The sequence below is a fragment of the Annulohypoxylon truncatum genome, assembly GCF_022578515.1.
Source record: "Annulohypoxylon truncatum strain CBS 140777 unplaced genomic scaffold F4807scaffold_8, whole genome shotgun sequence".
In the NCBI taxonomy this organism is placed as follows: Eukaryota; Fungi; Ascomycota; class Sordariomycetes; order Xylariales; family Hypoxylaceae; genus Annulohypoxylon; species Annulohypoxylon truncatum.
Genome location: NW_025953794.1, coordinates 918,321 through 940,134, shown reverse-complemented (window position 1 = coordinate 940,134; position 21,814 = coordinate 918,321). Strand labels below are relative to the sequence as shown.

The following is a 21,814-nucleotide window of genomic DNA, read 5'->3' as shown; positions in this document are numbered from 1 at the left end:
AATTACTGTTCTTAGGCATGAAATACGAAAGAGACGTTGCCGATTTTCTCCTTGTGGTAACTTTCTCCTTGTGGTAAACCTGAGCTCGTGATCCGTCATCAATCATAGATCTATTTTCTGATTACCAATCTTCCACATGGCCCGCCTTCTCGATGGGAAAGTCGTTATGTAAGAAAACGTCCCTCAGCTTTCTCCTATCAAGCCTCCTCCAGTACTTATGCTAATTCGATTAGCATTACAGGCTGTAGTACCGGGATAGGGCGAGCTACCGCGATCGAATGTGCCCGTCATGGTGCAAAACTCGTCCTGCACCACATCGGAGACGCACAAGCGAAATTAGACATATTCGATCTCAAAAAAGACATTGAAGCATTCGAAAAGGGATCTAAAGAGGTGAGAGCGATCGATATTGCTACAAATATCACAGACGATGGAGCCGGGAAACGGTAGGCATCTTACCCCTAACTGCCATGCATTGTAGGCGAAATCCTGACCTTGCTAGCCTTGTTGATGCGGCCGTGTCGGCATTTGGGGAAGTCAATGGTCTTGTCAACAACGCCGGTATCTGTCAGTTTACAGATTTCGACGCGGTGACCAAAGACCAAGCCGAGAAGCATATGGCCGTCAATTATCATGGCACCTTCGGGATAACCCAAGCTGTCGTCCGACAGATGATCCGCCAAGGTAAAGGAGGCTCTATCGTCTCCATTGCCTCGGTTTGCGCAACCGTAGGCTCTGCACAACTAGCCCATTACTCGGCCACTAAGGCCGCAGTTTTGGGTATGACCGTCAGCTGCGCAGTCGCGATGGGTCGTCATGGCATACGGTTCAATGCCGTAAGCCCTGGCACCGTCGAGACAGGCATGAATAAAGGAGATCTCGTGGGGTCGAAGAGGGAATGGATGGAATCTAGGGTACCACTTGGAAGGCTAGGGGTACCGCAGGATATTGCAAAGCCGGTCGTCTTCTTCATCAGCGATATGGCGGAGTATGTTTCGGGGCAGAACCTTATTGTGGATGGTGCTTCAACTGTTTATTACCAATGAATACGAATACCCATTAATCATTGGTGATAGTAGGTATCTACCTGAGAGTAACCCCTTTAGTGATCTTATGATAGGTGCTACGAGAGGTAGGTAGCTAGAGAAAAGTAGAACTATACCTGATGTTTCCACGACCACGGTGTGTTTCATGTCTTATCCAATCATATAAAGTACTCGTGTCATTTTACCGAAAATTTTTTTTTTTTTTCATCCTTTGACAACTCCTACCCAGCGACAGCCCGTTGATGCTTTAATGGAAAAAGGGGGAGGGTGCCAAGACCAGTTTGCAGGACGAGACTTTCGTCCTGAACGGATGATAATTCACCTACTACCGCATATGGCTTACTTAATTTCTCCTTGTTTGCTTAGTAGGCTGAATGGTCTCGCAATTTTTAATCGAATGCTAGTAGGTATTTAGAGAACCAGGTTATCGGGCGGCTCCTTCATATTGATTAGATCAGCGAAGTCACTGTCATCCGATCTGCGACAGAGGCCGTACAGTCAAGGCAACATCATAGAATCCAACTAATAAAGGGAGTATTTCAAGACTGAAAACGATCAGTATTAGAAGAGAATTGAGCACATAAAGAAACTAAGGGAGTTGATCGGTCTGTAACAGAGGATTCGGAGTGGATGAGGTCATCGCGGGCTCTTGTAAGGGAATCCTAATTTTGAGGTAGAGCCAATCAAAGACGCCGAGTCTAGACCTAAGCCACACTGCCTGTCACATCCTCTTAAGACTGTGGCTTATTTATTGCCTCACACCAGAGATAAGGATAATTATACAAGGATCCACGCAGTCAACTGCTTTTACAGCAGCTCAATAGATCGTTTTATTATACTGGCGGCTCTGGAGTAGAATCTATGTAAACCTTCACTCCGAGCCCCCAATGCAGTTAACGGCGACGGATCTCTTATTTGCCTCTCTACCATGGATACTCGACCTTACATGGAATATTACTAGAGTCATGGTCAGACTTCCAAGAATTAAGACGGTCATAATTATCCTAAGTAATCCTTGAAGACCGAACCTGCGGTGGTCGCTATAACCATGACAATCATATTGCAATATAACTTGTTATGTCATGTATAGATGACTTCTAGCTCGAGTGCAGATTATCTACCTAGGTATATTGGAAGCCTATCGATTAAGTGTGAATAATGTAAACGATTATTGCTCAATGGCAAGAATTTAGATACGACAGAGGATCATAAATAATACTCATCCCCTTTTCCCAGATTGACTTCATGATAATGAGATAATTAGATATTTAAGTACTGCGTAGATGAGTATTACGGGAAAATTGAGGGGAAGAGGATACAAATTGTTGATTGATGTCTACTGAGTGCTCAGAAACACAAGAATATTTAATGCCGATCTAGATGTAGCACACAGAGACTCATGTGGTCTTCTCTCTAAATTCTCTCTAAATTCAAACTTGAGAGCCGACGGATAGATGTGTACCGGATCAATTCTAGATAGACTGACTTTAGCGTTTGGGCTGGGACGTGATTAAGACCCTCGAAGTAAGGGATAGGAATAAACTTATAGACTTCGCGCGAAGAGTCGTAGGTTTCACATCAATAAACGCGAGTGAAAATGTTCCAAACTTATATAGTAGATCAGTTCCTGTGACTGCACATGCTCATGCTTCTAGTGGTTACTATTAATCCACATATCTATATCTAGCGATGCCACCCGTTGAACTATGCCCCTATTAGCTACCTGGCCTGAGTGGTCAAGATCTGACTTGAGCTTAGTAGGGAGGAATAAGTGGCAAGTCATTGGCGCGGAAGCTAGAGGTAGTCAAATCTTTCAAACTTAGATACGATGGCTTTGACATTCTGGCGTGCCCTAGCGTTGAGTAGTTCAGACCATAGTCGGTACCATCCTGATTGCACATGTAATCAGGATCCGGGTCTTCACTGTCCGAGCTCATCTTCCTCAGGTACTTCCTCTCCTGCCTCAATAGCCTTCTGCCGCTTTTTCGCTTGGCGGTCTTTCTTCTTCTCCAACAACTTGCTCAATGTCTTCGCAGTATTAAACACGCCTCCCGTACCCGCGCCGCAGTTGGCGCAACTGGGATCCTTCCTATACCTCTGCAGCGCGCACGGCAGGCAGAAGTAGTGCTGGCACCTCGTCACGATGGGTTCCTTGTACGGGCCCTTGCATATAATACACGCGAACGGGATCTTCTCCAGCAAAGCCTCCTCGGTCGCGTCGAAGCCGTCGTCGTCGGCGTTGGCGCCGCGGCCGGCTACCGCCTTCCCGCCTATGTTCTTCTTCCCTTTGGTCACGTTCTCCCACTCCCTGTCCAGCTGCCAGCCTTGCTTGTAGTCCTCGCGGGCGTGCAGGAACTTGCAGTTGTCTCCGAAACCGCAGAAGCCGGTCTGCTTGTAGTCTTTGCACACGTCGGGCGCGAAGTCGGTGACTGTGATGGTTCGGATGTTGGTGGCTGCTTTTATGGGACCTACTGTCCGGTTGGGCGCGTCCGGATTTCTCTGTATGAACTTGGTCTGGTTGGCCAGACCTTTGTAGGTCCCGTCTGGTTGTGCCGGAGCTCCTCCCGCGTCTTTGGACTTGGGGAGGGGTCGCGTCTTGCCTAAGAGGTTCGCGTCTTCGTCGAACCAATTCGTCTGCTTTGTAGCATCATTTGTGCTTGTGATAGGAACGCTGCGGTCGGCTTCGAATACAGTGGCGCCGAGATTTTGGTCGGCGTGTGTTATGTTGTTCTTAGATGAAGCCGTCACCACTGCCGTGTTCTTCTTGCGCCGCTTTACTCGTTGGCCTGCTTCGTCTTCGGATGAAGTGTAGTCATCGTCGCTGTCGCTATTAGCTGGCGGCGGCGTTGCTGGTCGTTTTCTGATATTCGCCTTCCCCTTTGCGCCTCGTTTCTTGAAGATGGCGACTGGGGCGATGGGAGCATCGGATGCTGCTGGGCCGTTGGAACTATTTTCATCTGCCATCGTGTGGGAACAGATGGGATGTTTAATTAATTCCTTTCCGGGTTGGATGCCCTTTGTTAAGTCAAGGGTGAATAATATCGGCGAAATAAGTTTGCGTCATGAAGCTTGGAACATCGAAATGTTGCCAATGGAAAAGTTCTAGAAATTATATTGCATAAGTGATATATTACTAAGGAACCTAGATATTTGGCGCTGAAGAATAGCAAACGGGATTTCATTGGTTGGCGTCTTTGCATCTGCTAGACCTTATTTGTATTAGCTTCGGGATCGGTACAGTGCGACCATGGTGCACCCAATTATTGTTCTTTCAATCCTCAGCCTTCTAGTTGTCTCGCCTGTCTCGCCTAGCGGGAGTTAAATCAGCAGGGAAACAGGGAACCCCTCAGCTCTAAAATTGGGTTTATGCGTAACAGCGCGTACTGAGGTAACATTGATGTGCATTTCTTGTGGTCCAATGGCTTACCGCCTTTGCTTGTGAAGTAAACAAACGCTGTTTTCGTAATAAGCTTCATCGTATCGCTTACTTGCTTTTGCAAATCTGTATCAATCTCGTAGCTCCAGAAAATAAGAAACTTCCAACGATGAAGGGAGGTAAAATGCATACATGCAGATGTCTTATTTCTTTAAATAGTGAGTGGGTAGGTTTATATGTCTAAGGTGAATCAGGGTCAATAATATTCAGGTATTATTGACTTATCGATGTCTGCTTATAAGTGTCGGCCGCACTGTACCTTCTCACGTAAAAGCTAGTGGCGGACCACGTGCCAATACGCGTAGGTTAGACTTTGCGCACCGTCTTCGGGATATTACATGATCCCTACCTAGTTGCTAGGAAGGCCTGGGACGAACCCAATACGCAAAAACCATCCTTGACGTAGCTCAGTCTGCACCCACACTTCGTCACCGCAAACCTCCATGCGCGGTGTTGCAATTGTTTAATACAGATTTACCGTCCTGCTGTCTTCGACATTGTCAACATCTCTTCCGTCCTTTTTTACCCTTATCCCTATCCTCCCCCTCTCTCTTGTTTCTTCCGTATCCCTTTTCCCGTCTGATCCCATTCCTATTATTTGTGAGACAGTTCCAGCCAGTTCAGGAATTCGGCAGATTTTGCTATCTGACGGATTTCCCACACGGCCGGGTCTCCAAATTCTCAGGATCTCAGATTCCCGTCGGGCTCATTGTTTCTTCTTAAGCAGGACAGGACGCGTCGTTTCATACGCGGCCGTCGGTCAACCGCATACCTACTAGGTACTTCCAACATCTAGTTGCCATGCAAAATACCTGCATTTATTAACCAGTACACTCGTTTGATCACTTAACCCGCCATTCGCTGACTCACCCCGCCGTTCACTCTTCCACACTTTCCTCTCTATACGTCCTCTTTTTGTTTCCTCTTTCCTCTATCTTTTTTTTTACAAGAAAAATAAAAATTCAAGACAAAATCACTGGATAGATCGCGGCAACTCGGTTTCTACCTATTTGTTTCCTGAAGGGGATTTGTTTGTCTAATTGGTAATACTCACGTACTTTTCTTTCTGCCAGTCCCTAATTTTGACGCTTTCAACAAAACAACAATTGCGACAATCCGAACATCCATCTCAATTCGTCTCCCGTCGATGCGCCGATTCGATTCTTCAATTCAAGAGTCCATGTAACCATTTGCTTTTGCTATAGCAAATAGCTACGGCAGTGGTTACCAGTACCTTTGTACTTTTCGGTTGAAGCTTAAATCCGTACTAATTCTTTTTTCGGTCGCCTAAGTCGCGTATCTCTCGTGCTACAACCTTGGACCTTGGAATTGTTTAGCTCCGTTGTTCCCTTTTTTATTTTCGCGTTGCACCGTTCCATAACAGCAACAATTCTCTTCGACCGCGCACTGTACCTTGTTACCTTGTACCGTACCGTACAATTCATAATCTCAACATTGAAACCTTGAACCTGTCACAATCTGCCAATCTGCCAAAACCTGTCAGGCTTTCACCCGATCTTTTTTGCGCACGCGTCCTTGCAGCTGGAATTGCACCAGTCAACATCGGATTTCTCGCAAATCTTTAGCTCGGCCTCTAGGCGCCTGAGAATTCCAGTGCATCTGATATTCGGGACATTTGAATTCAGCTGAGACTTCGATTGACGACCGAGAAACGTCATTCTCCGAAGGTACGTCGCATCACGTCCAACTCCCCTTGACAGCAACACGCTGCACGCTGTGCTGCACGTACTGCACTGCCTAGCAAAAGAAACCCGGCCCCCATTAGTTGTTCGCCCTGCAATTTTTCCCCTATTATTTGCCATCATCCAACTCATCCGACGTCAACGTTGAGCCAACGTGTATCGGGCATTGTCTAATCCACACCACCATTCACGTGTTCATTGGTGTGTTGCTTTGCATGCTGGGCTTGTCTTTTACCACTCGATCCCTAACCGTCAATTAGGCCTTTTCTCTTTGGCTATTAGCCCATATTAGCCCAGGGGTATCGCTGACTAGCTCCAGCCACGTCAAAAATCCCTGGTCAGATCATCTCATTTTTCCCTTTTAATTACTGCGCAGCGCCTTCCATCCGCGACTCAACGACCTTCGCGTCTTTATTAACCTGCATGCCGCAACGATAATCCAAGGGGAAATCACATTCTCCTTGGTTCTGTGTAACTAGCAGCGACCACGATGGCTTTCTACGGTGCTCGCGAGAGGCCTTCCAGGACCTCCTCGCCCGTGCCTGCCATCGACCCTCACCATGATCCTTTCGTGGCGGTCGCGTCTCCCCCTAGTTCCAGCCATCACAGATTCTCCAATTTTGATTCACAGATTTTCGCTCTCGGACCCAATGCATCACAAATACAAGCGAAAAAGGCATTAGAGGCCCATCTTGCCGAGACGGATCGAAGAATGGAAGAAGCCGGCAAGTTAGGCACCGCGTTAGTTCAACAACGCAAGGAGTTAAGTGATAGATTAAGAGAGGTGGAGAAACTGCAGGCAGAAGAGGAATTATCTGATGATCTCCGTCAAAAATTAGCTGAGATTGAGAAAGACTACAACGATGTTGCTAGAGAGAGCGCACGTGCATTCTTACCCAAGCAAAGAGTCCCTAGCAATGAGGTTTCTGCTGGATCTCCCTTTGTTCCCGAAGGCAAAGGTGGAAGGGTGAGCTTCCCGAGACATTTTATTGATATGGAGTTCAGTGCGCTAATTGTATTCTCGTACAGCGTTCCGTCAGTCCATCCAAATTCGAGGCCCAAGCAACGGGATCTCCGACCAAATTCAGTGTCCCCAACCGAAAACTTCGCAACCAGCCGGCAAACCGAATCCACGACATCGAGTTCGCTGCGGAAATAAGCCAATCTTTGATTGCTCAAGTTCGCAACTTGCAGGGCCTTCTTGCTGAAAAGGAAGAAGAACTAAAGGAGATCAAGAATGAGAAGTCCAAGCTTGAATATGAAGCCGAGGGTTTCCAACAGCGAGTCAAGAATTTGGATGAGAGCGAGCATCGGTACAAGGATGAGAATTGGAGCCTTGAAACTCAGGTCCATGACCTCATGGCGAAAGAAAGAGAGGCACAAGATCGCGAGAAGAAGTTGAACCAAGCTCTCAACATGCTCCAGGCCGAGAAAACATTCATCCAGAGAGAATTAGACGAGGTGAAGATGAGCCACTCCAAGCTTAGTGAAGAACATGCCACGTCGATGAAACACCACGACATAGAACTCGGCACCGCGAAACGAAACATAGTCATCGCAGAGTCTGAACGCACTGCTCTCCGTAAAAAGATTGATGATTTAACTGGCCAGAATCAAGAACTCGCCAAGGCTGTGTCTGCTTCTCAGAGAGCGAGGATTATTGAACGCGAGTCGATTCTTGGCATGGCCGACGAAGGTTTCGAGACTGCTCATGACAAGACGACTCCCGAGCATTCGCCTCCTCCTTCGCCGGTAAAAGGAACACCGCGACATTCCATGCTTGAATCGGAAACTCTCAAGACCTCTCTAGGACACGCTCAGCGCACGATCCAGGGCCTTAGAAATAATGTCCACCGAGAGAAGACTGAGAAACTCGAACTGAAGCGCATGCTCCAGGATGCTCGTGACGAGCTGGAGAAATTACGACATGATCCTATCGTTCAGAACAAACGTGCGCGAAAGACCGAGTCTAGGGAGTTCAAGAAGCCACTGCGATTGCTGGGAGGTCCGAGAACTGTTCGAAGCGAGGTCTTTTCCGAGGACTCGAACTGGGAAGATCAACCCGATTCCACCAGTCCGACTCGTTCTTCCTTAGCCTCGCGGGGATCCAGCAAGTTCCAGTCCGTAGCGGAAGAGCCCTGCGAACAATTTGAAACTGCCAACGAGACGAGTGATGCCGCGTTCGAAACTGCACACGAGCCTTCAACTGAGACAGACGACTTCCATACGGGCGCCGAAGAGTTTTCAAGCGACAGCGATGATGACGAAGATGCTCTAACCGAGACGGAGAGTCCTTCTAAGCGTCGCACGCCGAGGAACAGACAGCCAAGTTTCATTGGCTTGAACCGTAGCGGCTCTCTGCATAGCACGGCATCTACCGAGGATGATGAAGACTATCCGTTCGATCAGAACAACCGAACACCAACGAAGCTACCGCCTTTGCAGCCGAAGTTCCCGCTGCGTGTGGGCCGTGGCGCTCTCCGCCGATCAAGACAGCCCAGCGAAGAGCCCGCGTTCCCGAGTAGTCCTCCAAGCGTTACAAGCAGTACGGCAGGCACCCCGCAACAGCGCATCCAAAGTCTGGCAGCCGAATTGGGCGATTTCAATAGTGATAATGACTCGACTCTGTCAGCGACACCTAGCAGGAGATCCTATAGGGGCCGGACCATGTCACCATCACCTCCACCGCCAGTTCCCCCGCTACCCAAGGTAATTATGGTTGATAATGGCACGATGACCGATGACCTTAATAATAGACCTATGTCTTTGGATACTGCCGCAAGTCGGTTTTCCACATCGTCATATGGCTCTGTCGCTCATGACCTGGATGCAAAGCTTGCCAAGTTTCCTTCGCCTCCCACATCGCCGCCGAAGAAGGATATGGGCGTGGATTCTGCACAAAATATTGAGTCTCTCCCTAGATCGGACGCGCACGCAGCCGACTTTGCAGCACTTCAAGCGCAGCACGAAAGAGCGCTGAAGGAATTCAGCGATGAAAAGGCGGCTGCCTATGCTGCTGCTGTGGAGGAGCTCAAGAGCCAACACGCAGAGCAACTTAACAAGGCGCAAGCTGATGCCAACTGGGCTCATACGCAAGAAATTGCAACGCTGAAGTCGAGCCATGCCGATGAAGTCAACAGGTCCATCAGCGAGGTTCAGGCCGCCCATGCGCGAGAGTTAGAGAACTTGAAATCGAGCCATACCGATGACATTGCCAAGGCTGTTTCTGATGCCCAAGCCGCCTATGCACAGGAGCTCGAGATGCTCAAGTCAGCTCATGCCGAAGAGATCAGCAAGGTTATTGCTGAAGCCAACGCGACTCACGCCAAGGAGTTAGAGTCGCTCAGATTGAGTCACGTAGAGGAGAGCAACAAGTCTCTTGACGAAACCCGCGCTGTTCACGCACGGGAGGTCGAAGAGCTTCGTTCAAGTTATGCTTCCCAAGCTGCGAAGGCAGCTGCTGAAAGCCAAGCGTTGCACGCTCAAGAATTGGATGCTCTGAAGGCTTCACTCGCCGAACAGGCGTCGCAGAAAGAGCTAGACAGCAACGCTGCGCACGAAGCGGAGTTGGAGGCACTCAAGACTTCTCATGCGGAGCAAATCGCGATGCGAGAGTCTGAGATTAAGGCTACGCATGCCAGTGAGTTGGAGAGTCTCAAGATGAGACATGCGGACGAGATAAGCAATGTAAAGAACGATAGCGAAAGTCGTCATGCCGCTGAAATCGCTGCTCTGGTTGCTGCCCACTCTGGCCAGGTTGACCAATTGAAGACCGAATTGTTCAATGCCCATGCTCAACAAGTTCAAGCCCTTCAAGCTGATTATGCCGAACAACTTGGCAAGGCGAGACAGCAGTCCGACGAATCTCATTCGCAGGAACTCGAGGCGTTGAAGGCGACTCACTCGAAGCAGATTGAGGAGGTCAAGAGTACTTTAGTTGCAGCGCATGCGACAGAATTGGATTCGATCAGGGCAGCTCACGCCAAACACTTGGAAGACCTAAAGAAGGAGAACGATGCTCTGCATGCCGCCGAGATTGCAGCGCTTATTGCATCTCATAGCAAGCAAATTGACTCCGTCAAGGCCGACAGCCAGGCAACATTAGCGAAGGAGCTGGCGGCACTGAAGGAAGCCCATGCACAAGAGATCGACGCGCTGAATAGTCAACACGCTGCTACTCGTGCTCAGGAGCTGGAAGCTTTCAAGGCGGCCATTGACAAACAGATTGAGTCTTCACAGAGCGAGGGCGATGCTGCCCATACCAAACAAATCGAAGCTCTCAACGCCGCCCATGCAGAGGTTTTAGAAGCTCAAAAGCGTGACAGTGAAACGTCCCAGACGCAAGCTCTGGAATCACTCAAGGCCGCGCACGAACGGAACATCGAGGCTCTCAAGAGTGAGCATGCTGCTTTAAGATCGAAGGAGTTGGACGACATGTTATCTACTCATCTCAGGGAATTGGAGGCCGTAAGACAAGAGCATGAATCCTCTAAGACCCAGGCTCTGGCAAGCCTAGTAGCATCTCATACGCAACAGCTCGAGGAGCTTCGACAAAATCACCTGAAGGAGTTGGCGGATCTTAGCTCTGAGCATGAGTCTGCCAAGGCTAAGCTTGTAGAAGAACTCACCAACTCCCAGTCACAAGAGGTCCAAAATCTCAATCGGGATATCGAGTCCAAGGCGGCCGAGATAACTGCATTAACCGCTCATCATGCAAAGGTTCTAGATGCACACAAAGCAGAGTCCCAAGAAGCGGTATCGCAAAAGGAGCGAGAAATCGAACGCCTCAGAGTTGCGCAAGAAGAAGCACATGCTAAGGTTCTGCTTGAGTTGAGGAACGCTCACTCCCGCGACATGGAGAAGGTTCTACAGGACGGAGAGGACCGCCAGTCTACAGCCTTGGAAGCTCAGAAGAATGAACACTCTAGAGAGCTTGAAGAGGCTCTCGCTAGAGTAGCAGAGGCTCTGAGGGCTGAGCACGCCAACGTTCTGGAGTCGCTCAAGAAGGACTACTCTGAGGAAAGAGAGAGACTCATGGCGGACCACACAGCGGAGCTCGAAGCTCTTCGGGAATCCCTAACAGTCGCACCACCTACTCTTGGCTTCTCCCCAATGACATCGACCGAAACCGAGCCAATTGAGGCGCGCGATCTCAGAAGTCCCAGACGAGAAGCATTCATCATCCCTCGGGAGGATCGTCATCAGCAGACACCCGCGATCGGATTACTCGGACGAAAGGGCGAGAGGGCTGCCACTCCAGAGATTGCCGAAGACGAGACTCGCCAGTCGCCAAATGCTACTCCCGGCCCAGAGACTCCGGAATCACAGCGTCCTTTCAAGGAGATGTCCACAAACACAAACGTCCGTCCTTCGCGCAAGTCAACAATTCCTACCTCCGACCAAGGTGCGCAAACTACTCTTACTTCGAATGGGCTGGATCAATTGTTGTCTCAAAGCCACACGTCTGAAGACTCTGTTACAATCACGACTGCTCGTGGTGAGGTTACGGTAACGCCTTTCGACGAAGCACGAGCGAAGCAAAGGGCAGGCGAAGGCAGCGCTGTCTCCGCCCCTGACGCGATTCCCCAGCGACGACCGGGCAGCTCGGCCAGTGCTCGAGGCTCCGCGGCGAATATGCCACCGCTGCCCCCGAACCATAGGGAAGCAATCGAAGCTGCACGCACCAACTCGGCTGGTGGAGGAAAAGGAACAATGGGACCTCCGTTGTTACCTGCATCGGCTTACAAGCCCTCGACTCCTCGACCTGAGACTCCAAGCACTAGACGCCCGATGTCCGCGTCATCAGTCAGAGGTACCCCAACACCACGAGCCGGCAGATCTTCAACGCCAGGTTACGCGGATGCTCATTCAGCGAGGTTGGCCGCCCCCAGCAGGCAATCATCCATGTCGTCGTTCACATCCGAGGTCGAGACTAGGTTTAACATGCGCAACGAGATGGGTATAGATGCCGCAGCTTTCGGTCCAAACACTGATCCACGCATGATCCAAGCCATTACTCAAACCATGATCGGCGAATACCTCTGGAAATACACGCGCAAGACTGGCCGCGGAGAGATGTCCGAGAACAGACATAGGCGATACTTCTGGGTACATCCCTACACCAGAACCCTGTACTGGAGCGAGCGAGATCCATCGGATGCTGGTCGAACGGAACTGAAGGCCAAGAGCGTCCCGATCGAAGCTGTACGGATAGTGGGCGACGACAATCCTATGCCGCCTGGGCTTCACCGAAAGAGTTTGATCATCGTCTCTCCTGGGCGAACAGTCAAATTTACCTGCACGACTGGCCAACGACATGAGACTTGGTACAACGCACTTTCTTATCTATTGCTTCGGACGGGCGAGGAGCATCAAGCGGATGCCGAGGATGTGGCCGGCCAGATCACCCAGGAAGACGTTGACGAATTCAACCCTTCACTGGGCCGCAGGCCTGCGAACGGGACTCGAGCGCGAGCACCGCCATCCTTATCCTCCTATCACTCTAGGACCACTGTTAACAACTCTCCTAACGTCGACATATCTATGAGGATCCCAACGCTGACCCCTACGCGCGAAAGAGAAACCGCGCGCACCGGCACTTTGGGCAGATTGAGCGGTTACTGGAAATCGAGCTCGATAAACAGCACCTTTAGCAGCTTGAGAAGCCGATCTCATCTTACTCCTCAAGACAGCGCGATCTACGAGGCCAGTGAAGTGCCAGACAGTGCCGAGGATGTGAGACAGATCATGGAGCAGCAGGACAGGGACGCTGACAGGATGGAGAACGTTCGGGCTTGTTGTGATGGTAAAGCTCCTCCGTCTTCTACTATATCCCAATCCCCCAAGAAATAACTTGTATTAACATAAAGACAGGCAAACATGATGTCAGCCTCCTAGATCACAAACGCAGTCGTCTCTCCAATAGCCATTCACACTCGCACATGCATCCCGGACGATCGTCGACACCGACACCTAAGAGCACGACTCGAACTCGCGCATAATGGCTTGTCTTACTACATCGCAACTTATGACGGCTCCATGTTTGAGCCTCTCGTGTCATCCTATTCTTGTCTATCGCTCACTATACCATATAAACTTTTGAACCGCCCCTCCTAATCTTCTTTCCGCTACGAAGACCAGTCATGGATTCTTACGACGCCTACGATTATACATTTTCTTTGCACGTTTATTTAATTCGCCTTTATTCGCAAGGCCTCATTCTGGACCTATCTACCACGGCCGGGGGCTACGATTGCATTCGTTGCGTTAGAAACCGTGCCAGCATACCCGAAACCATGTTTTGTCGGAATCATTCTGGAGTTAGGAGAAAAGGAAACCGTTGCACAAACCACAAAACTACTCGGATATGGGAATTCAAGGCGATTCGCGAACCCTTAGGAAGTCAAGGAGTTAGTACAATTGCTTGCAGGAGACGAGACTTTAGCTATAGGAGGTGCGGTTACTTCATCTGATGGAAGGTCTTTACGTGACCCGAGTTTCGCGCTGCATAGTAGTACGCTTTTGAATGTTCTTGGGCGGTTTGGTCAAAGGGAAAGCATCGTCACATGTTCTCGTTAGAGCACTGGCAGATACAGTTGTTGAATGAGATTGTTCTTATTGACTATAGTAAAATAAAAATGCTTCCTATCATATGTGTGGTCGTAAACTTGAAATAGACGCGAATGAATTGTGACCAGTCCGTACACCGATGTCTCATCTGTTTGACAGACGTGACAATCCTCCTCAAGTTGCGCTCATGCAATAGATTAGGTCCGCCAACTAGACGTGCTGGAAGGTAGCATTTGCTACGCCGCCTGCATTAGTCTGTCTTGTACTTTCCGAATGAAAGACCCCACGAACAACATGCGAAAGTACGATGAGTAGGCTTTATGTATCAACTACGTGATATTGAGACCTATAATGCGGTTCTTTATTACCCCGTGGGGAATTCAGATAATTAATAACTCCAGAGAACTTAACACACAGCGCAAGAAGAAACCCGATGCGATGGTTCGGTCGCATTACCGAATCATACTTGACCATTCTGCTGTTCTACCAACCTGGATTACTAACTCAATGCGAAGAAGTGGGAGTACCTAGTAGCACACCACCTGTACTCTAATCTAAATAATCAACAGTAAATCCGTCCAGGTACCTGAATAATTAACTATGCAGGCTAGTTTATATACCCGTACGCATCCCACTAATCCCTCACAAGCCCGACCACTACTGGCCTACCTATTGCCCCGGTTACCAAAATGCCTCTAGAGCTCCAAGAATTTAACGCAGAGACCGATTTCCCGGCCATTGCCAGATGTCTCTTCGAGTCGTACGAAGATCCACCCCAGAAATTTTTTCATGTGTTTTTCCCGACTCACGGAACGGGGGAGAAAGCTCGTGAAGATGCTATCGAAGAAGCCGCTACTCGTCTGAAGCTCTGGCATACTCACGATCCATCAAGTCACTGGCAGAAAGTAGTCGATACCGATACCGGCAAGATTGCCGGTGGCGCTCTTTGGAATATTCATAACGAGAACCCGTTCGCGAACCCCGCAACGGTACCGGTGACTTGGTTCCCGGATGACGGCTCGCGCCGGTTCGTTGAGAAGGCCCTTCAGAACCACTCAGCCCCTAGAAGTCGAGCGGCGCAGAGGCCACATGTCTGTAAGTATCTTCTTCCCACTGACGATTTACTAGCCATGCTAAGGGGCAAGATCTGTTCATCATCTTCACACACCCGGATTACCGGCGCAGAGGCGTTGGGCAACAGTTCATGGACTGGGGTATGAAGAAAGCAGATGAATTAGGATATGACTTCTTTCTAGACTCGACTCCATACGGGAGACCTCTGTACGAAGCAAACGGCTTTGTTTATGTCGAGGAAAATATCAATATACCGAAGACGGATAATCCAGATGAGAAATGGAAAGATGTGGAGGAAAAGGTTGGACCTTTTACTTTTTGGCTCATGTGGAGACCTGTTGGCGGGAAGTACGAGGAAGGGAAAACCATCAAGCCATGGGAGCAGAATTAGCGGCACCCCTCTTGGCTCTTCAAAGAGAAATCGGATTCAGCCCTTCTTCATAAGGTACTTATCGAAGTACCTCAAGAGTTATCATGATATAACCGAATGTTAACTTCCCCAGCTATAGTTGTATTCTCTGCATTCTTTCGAGGCCGACTAGTATGTATGCTGTAGACTTCATCTTGTCCTCTCACACCGAATTTTCAGTACTACCTATCTCCAAAAAGTGGACAGTTGCCAAGTCTGGATCGCCAACATGTGAAATGAAAGTTAGCACCCAGCTCTTGTCTACTTCGGAAATGTCTCGCGAAAGTAGCCAAACAAGGATAGCATTACCGTCAACACGGTTTGTGCGTTCCGAAACAACAAAACTACCCCGACAGACCGAGATGGAAGAACTAAGACAGCGTAAGGAATTGCCTGGATATATTTCGGGCGCCGATAAGACATTTGCGGAGTAGCCAGTCAGGAACGGCAAATTAACGCGGAGTAGAGAACGCAAAATACCATCTGTTTAGGTTAACCCCATCCGATCCCAACCAGTTGCCAACTAGCGTAAATGGGGCTCTTTGTTAATTTATATCCCATTACCGGCAGCCAACGTGGAGATGGAGAATCTTGCGGGGTAACAAACCAGGGTTGAAATGACGATGGCGACCCATTCCACCAACAGCCACGAGATCTCTTCTTCGAGTGAGAATGAGTTGATGTGGGCTAGTGTGAATTACCCCATTGTTAGTATCTAGAATAGGACCAACATGGTCATTATATAGGTAGTTAGCTTGGAAGCTGGAGGATATAGAGTCTTCTTGCTTTAGACTGTATGAGGATATTGAGAAGTGTTCCTTATTCGGCCTTTGGAACATGGCACTGTTAAATATCATCTTCCTTGTGATAGTGGCCCATCTTAGCCTTTACGTAGGATGGGCCAGCTCGAGTACCAGCGGCTCCGGGGATGGCGTGGACCTCACCAAGCTCCAGTTATTTAGCTACAAGCCACGAATATTCATAATGTCGGACATCCTGAACGAGCCAGACGATTCGATGTCCCTTGTACGCTACCTCCTCTACTCAAACGAGTTTGACACTAGAGGGATCTGTGCAACAACATCTTGGTGGCTGAAGAACGCAACTCACCCAGAGGAGATGCGCAGGATCATTAACGCATATGGAGAAGTTGTCGACAATCTCAATCAACACGTCAATCCAAATGCATCATATCAAAGCGCCGAGGAGTTGCTATCGCTCGTTACTTCGGGGCCTTCTGTGAGTCAATTATCGGCGAAAGTACTTAAGCACGTATCTCGGCACTGACGCAAGCGTAGACTTATGGCCACACTGCGTTAGATCAACCCGTGAGCGAGGGAGCTAAACGAATCATTAGCGCTCTGCAAGAATCAGAAGAGCCTCTATTCATCACAGGTTGGGGCGGAACCAATACGCTCGCCCAGGCGCTGCTTCACATGGATAAAACCTTGTCTCCTTCCGAAGCCTCTGAGTTGAGATCGCGAATCAGATTATATACGATCTCCGACCAAGACGACACGGGAGCCTGGATCCGCGCTCGCTATCCGGAGTTGTTTTATATCGTATCGATCCATTCTTTCAACGATTACCAAGTAGCGACGTGGGTTGGAATGGACCTGGTTACTTCTCCTGGCGCGAACTCAACCATCGTTCAGAACCCGTGGCTAGATGCTAACATTCGGCTGGGGCCTCTCGGGGCTATGTACCCGCAGATAATCTACGGGATGGAAGGCGATACGCCTAGCTTTCTATGGTTGGTCCAAAACGGACTCGTGTATAGAGATCGCATCGACTGGGGTACTTGGGGAGGACGCTACAGTCGTCCAGAGCCTCTGGTCAACTGGGCGAGCGGGATTTATACAAACCACTTCGTCGACGCGCTAGACAGCGGCGTGATCGGAGTCGACGGGAATAGCTACCAAACCAATCAGGCAACAATATGGCGTTGGCGTAGAGCTTACCAAGATGACTTCGCCGCTCGGATGCGATGGACTCTGACGCCGAACTTCTCGGAGGTTGGGCATCCACCCGTGCTGAATATCAATGGCCAGCAGGGCCCAGATCCGGTCTTCGTCAAGGCGAAGAGCAACGAGACGTACACGTTCGACGCGGGCCTCACGTACGACCCCGACCACCCGTCAGACAGCAGTGGTCTAGAGTTCCAATGGTTTTTATACGCGGAGCCCACTTTCTACACGTCGAACGTAACGATTGAGGCCCTCCCGCCCCCGGAGGGGTCAAGCGGTAAACTAGACGCTAACGATGCCGGCTTCGCCAACGTGACGCTCGGTACCAGGGTTCGGATTACTGCGCCGCAGTCGTTCATCAACTCTAACACGGGGCTTGAGAGCAATTTTCATGTGATATTGCAGGTCACGAACCGCGCGGGGCTGTATCCGATTAGGAGATACCAGAGGCTTGTATTCGAGTATGAAAGCTGAGCCTGTAATCGCCTAGGATTGGGAAATTGGTAAGACATAGGTATTCAAGGACTTAGGTAGGAACCCTTCTAAATTCTATATTTATAGAACTTTATCATGAACCGAGTTACAATATGTAGACCTGTCGTGAAGAAAGTATTAATTATCAAGTCCATATAAATAAAATATCGTGAGGGCCATCAAGAGGAAAGGGGGTGGGTCACTTTGTTAATAATTCACGTGATACAAAGGCACGGACTACACTAGTCAGGATTGGGATATATACTACGATACCTGGCCAATTTCCGTCGCTCCTCCAGGAACCTTAGGAGTTAGTAGGGAACAGTAGCTCAGAGGTAGAGCAGCGGACTGCAGTTCCGAAGGTCGCTGGTTCAATTCCGGCCTGTTCCTTGTATTTTTTCTTAGTCGCGTCCCTTCCGTTTTGCTCAATGCATTTTTCCCATTTCTAATTTTTGTACCTTAATCGTTAGGTACCGGTACATATTCAATTTGAAAATCCCATTAAAATAAACCATCCATAATGCTTTGTTCAATTATGGCATTCCCACTTATATTCCAGTTCGGCTTCAAATGAGTTTCTCATTGCATACTTTAATTATTGCCGTTGTTACTCATAAGTAAGTGCGAAATCAAGTTATAATGAATACGGGTGAGTTTATTGAAAAGTTTGTGATGGGATGCTTTAGATGTTATCAAATGATGCACCTTATGAATAGAACTAAATCTCAAGACTTCATTAGAATTGACTCTTTGAATGACCCTCGAGTACCTTATCTGAGTACTTAATCGTCTTCTCATAGCCTCTATGGTTTTCTCGAGCATGTAGCATGGCACTATATGGCTCTTTATTAGCTGATCGTTCTTAACTTCTTACAAATCCCCCGACTCTTCAGATTTCAGAACTGATCAGTAGCATCCGTCACAGGGCGGACTTAACATATCAGGGTGCAATGGCATTACTACCTATAATATCTTATGAACTACACTTGTCTGAGGATGTGGTATGCATGTAGAAAGAAGACTATATCTATTCTGTTCTAGGGTGAGCGATCAATGGCTTCCTCAAGAGCCGAAATTCAATCCGTCCAAATATCTCTGAACGAATGCCTGAAAGATTTCTTTATTCTTCTAGTAAATCCTAGGTTCTTAGAAAAGGCAAGATTCAAAAGTCCACGTCAAAAGTTATATCTACATTGCCATGTGCAAAATTAACCGGTGTTATGAGTTCTGGGAGTCATCTATACAATATGAGCGCAATGCATTAGCCGTTATTAGTCAATAGGGCATTTGTAGACGCTGCTGTTGGCGATTAGGCTGGCAAACTACACCGCCACAATCCTGCTCCGGCGTGCTGGAAACAGTAAAGATAGGAGGATTAGTCCCCACTACAATGGCCGAAGTGAGTCAAATGCCGAGATATTCTGATTGTCCACCAAAACGTAATGTTCTCTGAGATTCCTTAGGAGTTTAATGCTGTCAATGCCTCAGGAGGTATTTCAGATTTCAAATAAAGAAAGCCTATTTAATCCATCGATGCCGCTCCTCACTTCCATCCTGTGTCATCACCAATGCAGCCTAAGTCAAGGCGCTTGGTCACGACTCCGAACCTACCTATATACGAAAACACAAGGTTGTTGCAACATCAAAAGCAACTGTCTTCATACTTAATCATCTTCTAGAGCAATATCCTGCCTAAGCGGGCCAGCATCATCAACACGTCCTCAAGATGTCTTCGATGAATACATCCCAGAATGATGCCGGTCCTCGTCTTCGACAACGCCGGCTTCTCAAGGACATCAAGGAGCTCGTGGAGAAGCCGTACCCGAACATCGCTTTACATACCTTTGATACTGACCTTACGGCAGCCTGTCTAGTCCTTACTCCCGAGAATTGGAAACCCCTACACATGACCATAAACTTCCCAGGAGATTACCCTGTGCAACCGCCAATTGTCTTCATGAACTCTGCAGTTTACCATCCGAACGTATATCAAGACTACATATGCGCTTCCATTCTCTGGAACTCTCCACCTTCCGGGTACCCGCGCGAAGCCGTGTCCTCTACTGATTATACGCCCGCATACACACTCAAGGGCATAGCAATCCAATTGCTTAGTTTCTTCTCAAGTGGTTACGTCGAACAAGAGCACAATGGCAAGCCGAAGAATCTAGACGATTATAGGTAAGTCCTTTTTGTTATTCCTATTGCTAAATTAGCGCTGACCTCGTTGATTCAAGAGGTACGGACAAGGCCCTCATCGACGATTTCCAGTGCAACTATTGCCATTTTGGCCGGGATTATCGAAAACCCGCACCTCGGATAGTGGTACCAAAAAATAAATATAATGCGCGGGTTGACAGTGCTCCGAACGAGTGGCCGTCACTCTCCAACAGATACGCACCATCAAGCCCAAGGATTCAGACCGATCCACAACCGGTTCAGCAGAAGAACGTGACGAGCTGCGAGATCAATCGTTTACCAAACGAGTTGTTGATAATGATTATGGAGAACTTGGACTTCGACCAACTGACGAAGTTTGCTGCTGCTTGGCCAAGGATTAGCAACGTCGTGAGAGACTTCGACATCATGAGGCAGCGTGAACTCCAGTGTTTTTGCCTGAAGCAATCGTACCGGTCTGTCAAGCTCGGAGTAGGTGTATCGATCTATCGTGGCCAGATTTCTTCGGAATTTGACCTCTTATCACAAGAAGCGTACGAGACCTGGAACATTCGCCGGGCAATCAATAACCTCGTCTTCGAACACTGGCTTCCTCTACCAATCTCCCGTCAGCATTGGAGAGGGGTAAAGGGGGAGGTGAAGGATGCTCTTAACGCAATTAGACTCCAGATTAAGGATGGCCCTTTTGGAGAAGCCCAGGTGCTCTTCACATTCATGAATGACGTGGTAGTTCGACTCAACGAGGTAGTTGACCCTAAGAGTGATGATCTCGACTACAAAGCGAAGAGACGTGCTCCTCAGAAAAGTAATCTTCATCACGCCTCGGAGAAGGCCATCGATTCGTACTTCCACCTTTTCCATCTCCTCGTCTGTCTCGCCACTGAAGACCCCTCATTAGTTGAGCACGCCAATTCTCTCCTCCGAAACTTTATGAACGGCAAGCGGTCCAAGACCGACTGTCCCAATCTAGGACACCTCCTCATCGCATTGTTGGTTTCCGACATCGAAGTCACCGACGCGCTGCGGAAGGCTATTATTATTGAAGCCATCACAAGAAACGTCGTTTGGCTTCTCGATAGGAAGGGAGCCCGTATGCCCGAACTCTCGTACATTGAACCAGGTCCAGTGTCGGCCTACCGTCTCAGCAAAACTTTCGAGGGTTCTCGAACTTCGTATCGGCTTTTGATGTTCTCAGAGCTGTTTCGACGCACAGCCCGGCCCTCCCACACTAAACCCCTAACGCAGGTTCGCGACGAGCTTTTCGACCGGCACGGCGCCCCTCCTCGGAACGCGGCGCGGGAATTGTCGGAGACGATTCGGCGGCTACACACTATAAACGACTTCCCAGCTTTCCTGAAGGAAATGGGCCTCCAGACAATCCCGGATGCGCAAACTTTCACCGATGTTCTGCGAAAGACGGTGCTCTCAAGCATGCACAAAGGATACTCGAGATGGGGCATGCCGCCTAGATATGCTTTATTGTTGCGATGTAAGAAGGACCGCTACTTGTGGGAGAATCGCCACATCTGGCTGAAAGGAGATGATGCGCGTTGGCTGGGTCAGAATTGGGAGGCCAACGCGCTCAGTCGTTACGGGAGCTTTTTCCCGGATAAAAGCAACCCACGAGGACGGCGTAATGGCGAAGGCCATTGAAGCTATGCGAAAGCAGCAGCATAGGCTACTCATGCTTGATTATTAGAGCAGAGCTGTGCATTATGAAAGATTAGTAAAAGCGCGGGAATACATTCCCGCGATAGTATCTCAATGAGTGTACCTAATCATCGCCAGTGAATAAAAATAAATAAATTACAAAGCTGAAAAAAAAGTCCCCAATGACCCAATTGCTATCCGTTGATTCCAAATTCCCCACACCGATTCAGCCCCTCCCCTTTTCCCCCTCTCCTTTTTTCCCAATTGAATTGTTACATAATTATTTCCATATCGCAATATTTGTCTGG

At 48.9% G+C, this 21,814-nt stretch overlaps 6 protein-coding genes and 1 non-coding gene across 7 annotated transcripts; 6 read left to right on the top strand and 1 right to left on the bottom strand.

The window, feature by feature from the left end:
• Positions 1-136: 136 nt before the first annotated feature.
• On the top strand, positions 137-1,046 carry F4807DRAFT_450663 (uncharacterized protein; the record flags this gene model as incomplete). The annotated part of the gene is made up of 3 exons (XM_048000151.1): positions 137-168; positions 234-446; positions 503-1,046. The coding sequence occupies 3 exons, from the start codon at positions 137-139 to the stop codon at positions 1,044-1,046; spliced, it is 789 nt and encodes a 262-aa protein (XP_047856586.1).
• Positions 1,047-2,547: 1,501 nt separating this feature from the next.
• Positions 2,548-4,667, bottom strand: F4807DRAFT_417442 (uncharacterized protein). The gene is made up of 3 exons (XM_047997237.1): positions 4,474-4,667; positions 4,307-4,354; positions 2,548-4,255 (listed from the first exon to the last, which is right to left on the bottom strand). The coding sequence occupies exon 3, from the start codon at positions 4,008-4,010 to the stop codon at positions 2,967-2,969; it is 1,044 nt and encodes a 347-aa protein (XP_047856585.1). The 5' UTR covers positions 4,011-4,255; positions 4,307-4,354; positions 4,474-4,667; the 3' UTR covers positions 2,548-2,966.
• Positions 4,668-6,164: 1,497 nt separating this feature from the next.
• F4807DRAFT_386938 (uncharacterized protein) lies at positions 6,165-13,468 on the top strand. The gene is made up of 4 exons (XM_047995848.1): positions 6,165-6,170; positions 6,446-7,152; positions 7,215-12,990; positions 13,059-13,468. The coding sequence occupies exons 2-4, from the start codon at positions 6,676-6,678 to the stop codon at positions 13,184-13,186; spliced, it is 6,381 nt and encodes a 2,126-aa protein (XP_047856584.1). The 5' UTR covers positions 6,165-6,170; positions 6,446-6,675; the 3' UTR covers positions 13,187-13,468.
• Positions 13,469-14,364: 896 nt separating this feature from the next.
• Positions 14,365-15,359, top strand: F4807DRAFT_386907 (acyl-CoA N-acyltransferase). Its single transcript, XM_047995847.1, has 2 exons — positions 14,365-14,849; positions 14,900-15,359. Exons 1-2 carry the CDS (start codon positions 14,444-14,446, stop codon positions 15,217-15,219), a joined length of 726 nt encoding a protein of 241 aa, XP_047856583.1. The 5' UTR covers positions 14,365-14,443; the 3' UTR covers positions 15,220-15,359.
• An 862-nt stretch (positions 15,360-16,221) lies between these two features.
• On the top strand, positions 16,222-17,678 carry F4807DRAFT_458263 (DUF1593-domain-containing protein; the record flags this gene model as incomplete). The annotated part of the gene is made up of 2 exons (XM_048001178.1): positions 16,222-16,476; positions 16,536-17,678. 2 exons carry the CDS (start codon positions 16,222-16,224, stop codon positions 17,676-17,678), a joined length of 1,398 nt encoding a protein of 465 aa, XP_047856582.1.
• A 318-nt stretch (positions 17,679-17,996) lies between these two features.
• F4807DRAFT_t48 lies at positions 17,997-18,068 on the top strand. The gene has a single exon. It is a non-coding gene; the product is annotated as a tRNA-Cys (tRNA).
• Positions 18,069-19,047: 979 nt separating this feature from the next.
• F4807DRAFT_417433 (uncharacterized protein) lies at positions 19,048-21,681 on the top strand. Its single transcript, XM_047997236.1, has 3 exons — positions 19,048-19,077; positions 19,142-19,859; positions 19,916-21,681. The coding sequence occupies exons 2-3, from the start codon at positions 19,405-19,407 to the stop codon at positions 21,507-21,509; spliced, it is 2,049 nt and encodes a 682-aa protein (XP_047856581.1). The 5' UTR covers positions 19,048-19,077; positions 19,142-19,404; the 3' UTR covers positions 21,510-21,681.
• The last annotated feature ends 133 nt before the right edge of the window (positions 21,682-21,814 follow it).